Source organism: Tachypleus tridentatus, chromosome 6, assembly GCF_004210375.1.
Source record: "Tachypleus tridentatus isolate NWPU-2018 chromosome 6, ASM421037v1, whole genome shotgun sequence".
In the NCBI taxonomy this organism is placed as follows: Eukaryota; Metazoa; Arthropoda; class Merostomata; order Xiphosura; family Limulidae; genus Tachypleus; species Tachypleus tridentatus.
In genome coordinates, this window is record NC_134830.1 from 105,992,274 (window position 1) to 106,002,188 (window position 9,915).

At 34.1% G+C, this 9,915-nt stretch overlaps 1 protein-coding gene across 2 annotated transcripts in view; it reads right to left on the minus strand.

Annotated features, from left to right (window-relative positions):
* The window catches only part of Rcd6 (Reduction in Cnn dots 6), a 54,910-nt gene extending 47,924 nt beyond the window's left edge, over positions 1–6,986 (minus strand). The window contains exon 1 of one of the 2 annotated variants that reach the window (XM_076506777.1): positions 6,397–6,986. In XM_076506777.1, the coding sequence (XP_076362892.1) occupies positions 6,397–6,468 (72 nt within the window). In that variant the 5' untranslated portion in view covers positions 6,469–6,986. The remainder of the gene's footprint in view (positions 1–6,396) is intronic. The other variant, XM_076506776.1, reaches the window with a different exon arrangement.
* Between the last annotated feature and the right edge of the window lie 2,929 nt (positions 6,987–9,915).

Genomic DNA, 9,915 nt, shown 5'->3' on the forward strand with positions numbered 1-9,915 from the left:
TATTTGAAAAATGATAAATTAAAAAAAAATTGAGTTTGTGTTTTATCATAAAAAAACACTTAAGATATATTTGGTGGGAAAGTGGGTGTCCTCTTATAGCATAGCCACGTCGGGCTATCAACTAAGTCCACCGAAGGGAATCGAACCCGTAGACTTACCGTTGTACTAGAAGGGAACGTTATAGCTCCTACAAATGTATATAATGTAATAAAATAGGGCAGAATTATTGATAAATTTTTTCTTCGCCTCTCCCATGTTCAAACTCTCTATGTCCAACATCATCAGACATGTAATTTCTACACCAAATATTTTCAAATCCTTCCATGCCTGATGGTAAAGGTGTTTTGTTTGTTTAAAGATATATTTGGTGGGAAAGTGGGTGTCCTCTTATAGCATAGCCACGTCGGGCTATCAACTAAGTCCACCGAAGGGAATCGAACCCGTAGACTTACCGTTGTACTAGAAGGGAACGTTATAGCTCCTACAAATGTATATAATGTAATAAAATAGGGCAGAATTATTGATAAATTTTTTCTTCGCCTCTACCATGTTCAAACTCTCTATGTCCAACATCATCAGACATGTAATTTCTACACCAAATATTTTCAAATCCTTCCATGCATGTTGGTTAAGGTGTTTTGTTTGTTTTGGAATTTCGCACAAAGCTACTCGAGGGTTATCTGTGCTAGCCGTCCCTAATTTAGCAGTGTAAGACTAGAGGGAAGGCAGCTAGTCATCACCATCCACTGCCAACTCTTGGGCTACTCTTTTACCAACGAATAGTGGGATTGACCGTCACATTATAACGCCCCCACGGCTGGGAGGGCGAGCATGTTTGGCGCGACTCGGGCGCGAACCCGCGACCCTCAGATTACAAAGTGCACGCCTTAACGCGCTAGGCCATGCCGGGCCCTTTAAGGTGTTTCATTCACAATCTGCGGATCTAGGGCTCGAAGCCTGTCACTGTCCATGCTCTTGCTTTTATCTGTGTGAGTTTTATAATGAGACGACCAGTTCCACTTTTCGTCAGTAAAAAATTAGCTGAAAATTTGGTGGTAAGTGGTGTTGACTAGCTGGCTTCTCTTTAGTGTATCACTTCTAAATTGGGAACGGCTAACGCAGATAGCCACCGAGTAATTTGGGGCAATATTCATGAAGAAAAAAAATAAAAGAATAGTTTAAAATATTTTGGTTTGTGTAAAAGGTTTATTATTGAAACTAAGGTGGCACGCCTGTCACTTGATAGTGGTTTGAAATACCAGTTAACCTCACTCTCTCGGTGATTGACCGAATATGATTTCAATACCCATGGAGTACACGAAACACTCCCACACATTCCTTGACAATTATTGAAATTTAAGAACATTACACTCTTCTACAAAATAACAAAAAAGGGTAAATGTAATGCTCTAGTTGCCAATACCGTAAAATAGTGCTTCATTATTTTAAATCAAGTGTACAACCTACAGTTACTATTCAAAATATATATAGAATTCCATCGTTTTGGCTATGTTCCTCTCTCATAGATTAGTGTGAAACAGTAATCGCGCGAAAAACCATTTCACGGTAGTTTAAAACTCATTTGTGAAAAATGAAAACACACATGCACGTAAAAGTCAAAAGACTCTTTAAAACTAGCAAACTCAGCATGGTGAAGGATATTTTACTAATTAAAAAAATAGTTAAAGGACATATAAGCGAAATAATCCAATTATAAAACGATGTGAAACAGATACCAATAGCAATTTCTATTTACTCACAAACACTTTTTTTTTCAAAACAATTTTTTTCAAATTTCTGGCAGGAAACAAAATGTTAAAATTTTGATGTAAATCTTACACGAAGAACTATTTCACTATGTTAGACCGCTTTCTTTACGTGTAACAATAAGAAAGAATTTTCGTCCACTTACGAAGTGTAATATTATCAAACGGAATTGAGTGGATAAATATTAAAAGAAAAAACAGTTCAAGCTTCCTTATCTTTTTCTCTCTCATTGAAACCAACAAACTTGCAAGAAGTGAAAATCTTTTCAAACTTAAAAAAACTAAATTCATATGAGTATTGTCGCCTATACTGACTGAGTCATTGTCGTTTATTAAATTATATAATAGTGACCAAGTAATAAAGTAAACACTTCTCACGTGAATAACCTTTTTTTTGTACATTTGCACCTTAAGGTATTTCAGCTTTTCTAAACAAGATTATAACTAGTGATAATAATTAAAGTTATTAATAGATAGAGTTCGTTAAAACACATTAACCATCAGGGGAGAGGATAATCACGATTATTATCAGGTTTATTGAACTTTAAAAATATAAACCTGCGAAGAACTGACTAAAAGATTCAAAACTAACAGCTTATAGAGTATTAGGGTTACGTGTTTATATAGACAGCTGAAACAGGGCTTATATGTTGGTAAAGGTGTCTGTAGAAAACAGCGATGATACAGTCACGAAAAACAAATACCCAAAACGTTTATGAAATTGAAAAAAAGAGAAACGTTTTCCTAGTCTTTCTTAACATCGTATCTGGTGTTTATTTTTCATACGTTGTTTCAATAGATAATCTCAGTCTATTATAACCATGAGCATAAGGAGTAAACGGCCATGATACTCTGTTAGTGGATGTGCTTTCCATCTGTTGGACGTTTCATTTTATACAACAATAGTTGAATTCTAAAAACTACTCCCTATAGTTTAGAAAAATAAATATTAATTACAAATGTAATAGACTTATTAGAATATCAATGTTCGCACTAATAATATGAAACTCAATAAAAATTGTTAATATTAATCATTGGATTTTCCAGAATACCACTAGAAGAGGGTAAGTTAACAAGATACTAAAAGCAGTGGGTAAGAGATGGTTCTGTGGTATGAGTTTTGATTTCTAGCCTGGAGAACCGGGTTCAATTCTTTGCAGTACCACAAAATACTCTCCACTCTTTAATCTGTGAGAGTTATGAAAGTAACAATCAGCTTTCACCGTGCATAGTGGGTGATAAAATGTTGGTAGTTGACTGCTTTTCCTTTCAGATTTAAATAGTCTCAATAGCTTTGCCATAATACAAACACGCTTAAAAAACGTCGTTTGTCATTACTCATTAATGACGAATCTCGGCATATTTTATAAAATTTCAGTTTAAAAGACGAACGATAGGTTGATATTATTTACATAAAATAGGATTACAAATTGTGAACACTTTTTTCTTAATTGGAAAAACATTTTTGCAGAAGAGAGCCTACCATTCTAGAGCTGCTCCGATGACAAGGGTTACAACTTCTTCTTCATGTGTCAAATCTGCGTCAGACATCGACGACCATGGCATGCCAGACTTCTCTGTTGTCAGTCCTCCTTATCAACTAGATATTGCTCATTGAGTTCTTGGTGACATAGTTATTGAGGCTGTCGATATATTTAGTTCTTTGACACCCTCTGCTTTTCCTCCCTTCTATTTTTCCACATTGCATCTGTTTCTCTATACCATTCTTCCTACAAATGTGTCCTAGAAGTTCCATTTGTCTCTTTCTTATAGTTTTCATGAGGGACCTTTTGTATCCTGCCAGTTCCATGACTTCCACATTTGTTTTTCTTTCAGTCCATGAAATTTTTATCATCCTTCTAAGGAACCACATTTCAGCAGCTTCTAATCTCTTCTCTGTATCTTTGTTCAGTGTCCAGCTCTCACAGCCATATAAGAGAACAGACCATACACATGATTTCAAGGTGTTAATTTTAGTGACATTTGTTATGTTCCTGTTTGTGAATATGGACTTCATTTTATTGAAAGTATCCTTGGACATTGCAATTCTTTACTTTATTCCTGTGTCACTTGATGTTATAGTATATCCAAGATATTTGAAGCTTTCGACTTATTTTATTCTCACGTCCTTGCCGGTTATGCTACGTGTGGGTGTAATTGATTGTTTTGAGATAACCATGCACTCTGTTTTCTTTGCGTTTAGCTGCAAGCCTTTTTCTTCACTCTCGTCTACTCTTGTTGTGAAGAGAATCTGTAGATTTCGTTCGGAGTCCGCAATGAGGACTGTGTCATCAGCGTAGCGCAAGTTGTTATCGCAGTTGAAACAGTCCTCGCATCTTATGCAAAGTTTTTGTTGTTGTTAGAATCCACTTTTTTTACTAAATATTCGTCTTGAGCCAAATCTGAATAATAGCTTATAATCTAGCTAATTAAAACGAGCCATCACCAACTCGTGAAGTACTCTAATTAAATATGTTGATCTTACTTTCACTCTTATAACGCAACCACATTCACAAAGTTCGGAGAGTGGTTATTTTTTAGTGATAGAAAGGCGTGAACATCGGATCCACAGTCTGGTACGCTAATCGCTGGGCTGCACTCGGCCCAACAACAATGCGAGTATAATATTGCTTCTCTCTAAATTCCGCAAAACCTCTCATGAGTTGTAATTAATTCATAATATGATTTAGCTTAGTTATTTGATACAAATATAGGAGATATTGTGTGTCACGGACATTGAGGTCTTTAGGTAAAATCTTAATTATTGGACATTGTAGCGAAAAAATTCACGATAGAGGCGTAAAAATAGTACTGAAAAAATGTAAGAGTAATAACATTCTAGAGACCTGTATCCCAGCCCCATTAAAAATTCCTATTTAGTAAAACACAGCTATATTAGGTGATTTAAATATAGATAGATATAATTATATACACTGTATTTCACTTTCATTTTATCATCTTCCATGATACTTCTTGCATTTAAATATTAATTATCATTTCTAAAATAAGTTATTTTTATTTGGCCTTCGTTTTTTCCTATATTTCTGAGCGATCCCAAAATATGGCCTCTTAAAAAATCTCTTACCATGCCTCGGGTCAAACAACGCACCTGTATGAGAGGTCGTGCACCCTAGGCACCCTCTTAACTGTGAGATAGCTTTAACAACCGTCAAGGTCGGTAGGCTTCTTGCACGACATCACACGGGGCATGAGAATTTTATACTAAGGAGATAAACTAAGGTGCTGTATGTTTTCTATACCTTTTTTTTATAGATAGTTTGATAGGCAAGTTAAGCTATTTAACATGGCAATCTGGCTATAGTTTGATAGGAAACAGCACAAGGCTTACGTAAGAAGACAAAGACCCAAATTTTAAAAATCAATTCCAGTCACGAACTAAACCTTAAATGCGAACTAAGTGTATTAAATGCGTGTTAACATCAAATGCACTTACTTAATCTTTTCAGTCTTAAAATATTCACATAATACTGATTGCTATGGAGTATGTTTTACTGAAACACCAGTTTTCTGTTACTAATTTTAATTCAAAACGTAGCTAAACAAATAGATTGTGTGTTACGTTGTATATTCCATTACAGCATACGGCATTCAGAATGAGTTATGGGAATATTTAAGCAACGGTTTATATGCATATGGGCTTGACCTGAGAGCGAACTCAGTCAGCATGTAGTAGAAGTCCATTGTAAACTTTTTTCGCATGTGAAATGCATTATCTAAATCCACTTTAAAATAATCTGGCAATACTGACAGACTCCAAGAATAAGCTTGAGTTGAATCAAATAATCCTTACATTAATGTAATTTAGATACCAGATTATTTTGCACATATATATCTATATAAACGTACCATAAGTTCTCTCATCATGTGGAATTTTGAAATAAACTAATTAAGCATACATGCTATTTCGATATTACAATTTCTATCTTTTCAGATTTTAGATACATACAAGTGATATCAGGTGACCTAAATATAAGGGAATAAGGAAATATTTTGGTACCAAGCCTTTTGAATCGAATGAAATGTTTAAAAGTAATATTAAATCTTTTTATAATAATATTTTGAGGTATTCTGCACAAAAGTTAATTATAAATAACGATTCACTGAAAATTAAAAACACAGCGAACCGTAACGAAACTGTAACAAAAGAAATTACATTAAAACTGAATCCAATGGACTGTGATAAGCTTTATAGACGTTAGAGGTGTTTTAAATGTTTGTAAATTCGATAGATCCAAACTAATACGCAGTAATTGTGGCTTTATTCCATATTGTTCTGAGTGTTTTAGAGAAATTAGAAATTTCCAATTTGTTCAGAAAATCAAGAAATATTTCAATTTTTTTTAAAATACAAATTTACTAAGCATGTGTACGACTGAAAACAAAAACATTGATATCAATGAACTTTGGGAAGGTAAAAATTGTTCTTTATAAAATTTAATCAACACACTTACTTATCCTTCGAACTGTCGTTTACTTTATGACAGAATCTGGCTTTGTGAGTTTTTTACATTAACATCTAAAGTAAACACCTGACATGACTATCGTCAGAAAATTATTGATATAACGATATTATAAAATATATTAACAAAATAAGTCAAACACTTCTTACCATAGAATAAACTCCACTAAGCACACTTCCTACAAAGAGACGACAACAAAAGAACGAGTTGAGAAATGGCATAGCGTTTAATTCAATCTGGTCGAACGCAAAAACGTATGGTATAAGAATTTTTTTCTGGAAGGTTCCAACTCAGTCTGCCGTAGCACTTTAGTTTTATAATATCATAATAAACATTAAAACTTTGGTAAAAATGTCTTTCCCATTTTTAGTACATATGCATGTATGTCTTTCCATTTCCGTACTAGAAGAAATTGTTTTTAGAGAATAAATCTAATATCCTTTCAAACTCTCACATCATCTGACCAAAACTAAATCAACTACACAGCATACACGATCCAAGTAGGTTGGAGCACCTGCCACGCTAGGAGACACGACCCGCTACTAGGAGATCGAAAAACATGCTAAGTATTTAACTGCAAACTCGCAGGATCCCTTCCCGAGAACCCTCCTCTTATTTCAAGTAGCTACATAGCCAGGGGCCGATCCCAGCTAAGCTAAAGAATCTCTCCGCCTGTCCAAACGACCAGGCACAACTTTCCCTATTCTGAACGCTAGTGACCTCATTGAGTTGAGTCCCACCTAGCCCTCGAAAGGTAGTTATAACACGTATTAATGGCGCATGCGTAACACGACAACAAAAGTAAGAGTACGTACAGGTATGCAAGCTGAAGTAACAAGTTCTCCATTTCCTTTATCACGAACTTTTCACAAGCGAGCTGCTGGAAACACATTGTGAGATGCAAACAACCGATCATTTACATTTTCTGAAACCTTTGAACTTTATTCTCTCTCTGACTAATACACCAAACTTTTATTTTTCAGAGGTAAGTCTGTTTGATCACCTGCCTACTATTTTAAGAAGCCGAACAAAAAATGTGCTTTGGAGGGTAATTATAGGTAAGTTAAATATCAGAAAAACTACACATAAGCGTAAAATATAATAACAAACTTCTGCAACCATAAATAACACCTCTTTCGGGTGCAGCGAGATTCAGAAATACCAATTTGCTCATCAATTAAAGTAACCGTATATTTGAAATTATCGTATTTTAATTTAAAATTTTCTATTTCTTACATTTTCCAAAACATAACTAAACATACCTTTCTGACAATTATTTTAAAAAGTTGATAGTCTGAACGATACATGGTGTTTCAAAAGCACTACACCTGTATTCGTTCTATGTAGATGACCTTTGATTTACAAAACTAAAACTAAATAATCCAAAGTCGTTTTGTGTGACATGTTCTCGTGCATTAATTAAAAACACGAAAAATAAAATAAAAATTGAAATAACGCTCTGAAAAATAAACTTTTGAATCACCCTTTATAAAATCAAACCTGAACCAACAAACTCATCTTCTACGTTGTTGTCAAGGCAAGTAGTCTATATGATCATCTGAGTATAAATATTAATCAGTTACTTTTATTTAGCTACTAATTACTCATAAGTTTCACCCCATGTTTACGCTGCTATCCTGCTTGTTTAAAGTGATACTATTTCTATATATATATATCTAAGGTAGTAATAGCGACAAGGATTGAATTCTGAATTTTCTTGATAGAGAGGCTGATGCACTAGCAACTCGTCTGGAGTATCCTACGTTCGAAACTGAATTAACTAACTTGTTTGAAATAGCATTTAACCACGTTATTCTAACTCCTGTGCTTGACTGATTGAGTATGAAATCAATTAATGGGTGCAGAAAGTTTTTTTTTGTCTATTATTTTAGCGTGTGTAATCACATCTTATTATTTATCTGGTACAATTCTAAATTACCTTATGATCTTCTTTCCTAATATAGTGGACTACTGTAGATACGTCAGTATTACATTATGCCCATGAATTGTGGCATTTATTTTTGTATTTTGTTTCTACAGAGTATCGGGGTCGACATTCATAAAGGTATTATAAATGGTGTTTCCCTCCTCCATTAAGTTCTCTAAGTGGTTTGCTGTGTACTAGATTATGACAGTATTGTGTTATGACTTTATGCTGTTAACACATCTTCAGAGAACTATTTGATATAGGGAAATATGGCTGCTTGTCTGTAATTTTCATCTTACTTATTATTGGTAAGTAGCATACCAGCCTCTCTACCAGAATGATTCAGGATCAAATCCTTGCCACTTAACAGTAATACTTAAATGTTCTTCTTATAACTTCCCTTAAGACAGCAGCCGAAACGAAGGATTAAAACCTAGTTCGTAGTCAGTACGTAGTAATTAAAATAGTAATTAATTCATATACTGATTTAGGCAACTGATTACAATCTTAAGTTTAAAACTTTACTGTTATTATTTTATCCTAAACTAACAACGAACAAGAAAATTCACCCTCACAGTATAAAGCCTTTAACGTTGAAAGGGTAAACATAATTGAGGAAAGATCCGTGAGATTGTGAGTAGAATGCCCCTAACCATCAGACCATAGAGGTCACAAAAATAGCCTCCTACTGAAAACAAATTCATTTTCTTCAGAATTAAAAAAACAACAACATTATTCTGCACTTTGTACGAAGAATAAGAAATACAGTAATGTAATAAAAACAATGGTTCTATCCTTATTCACTTATTCTGCCTCTTTCAACTTTTGCAGTATGATAAAAAACCTTTTCCTGGCCGTACAGAGAAACTAGTGTAATTCCTTACATCTTATATAGTGCTTTAAGGATATATGGATTCGATTTAAATATTTCTACTAAGTGTCCTTCAAAAACCTTGCCAGAACTATACAATAGGGATGCATCTTCTCCAGTGTTCTCCCTAATATGCGTGGGCGCAGAACAACTAATCAAGTACCACGCACTTCATTATTCTAGTCGCGCACATCCTCATTAATGGTGAGGAGTCTTAGCAAGTTGATGCCCTTAATGTTCCTGACAGTCGATAGGCTTACGGCCCAAATAAAACCAACTGGTAGCATTGTAAAGAAGCCTAATGAGTAAAAAAAAAAGAAGACTGATAGCGCAAATCTGCAACTTGTGTTTATAGTGGTAAATATGAAAAAAATTAATTCCACACATGAACTGAAAAAATTTGAGGGAACATTTATATTTTCCAAAAACAAAATATGCGAGTCTTTTCTTCGCCACAAATAAGTTATTTTCGCCGAAATATAATTTGTAAAACGAAATTATTCAAAATTTAACAATTGAAAAATAAAGAAAAGCTCAGCTGGCCTCACAGTAATAAACTGCTGAGCTCTAAATAACTTTGTTAAATTCTTTCAAATAAAATATAAAAGATACTGGACCTTTTATGATGTTTCTTTAGGATGTCGTTATGGTAGTTCGACACTTCTGGCTAAACCTTTATCTCTTAACTATTATTTACCTTGCAAAATTATAAGATACCCTCTGCATGTTCCAGAAAGAAAGACAGGCCTGTGATATTGTTAACGTACAATCATAATCAAAATCGCATCTAAAATTAAAAATTTCTCCGTTTTATTATTGTCGTTAAGTTTGCTGGCAACACAAGATTATTCAGTTAGACTATACCTGTAG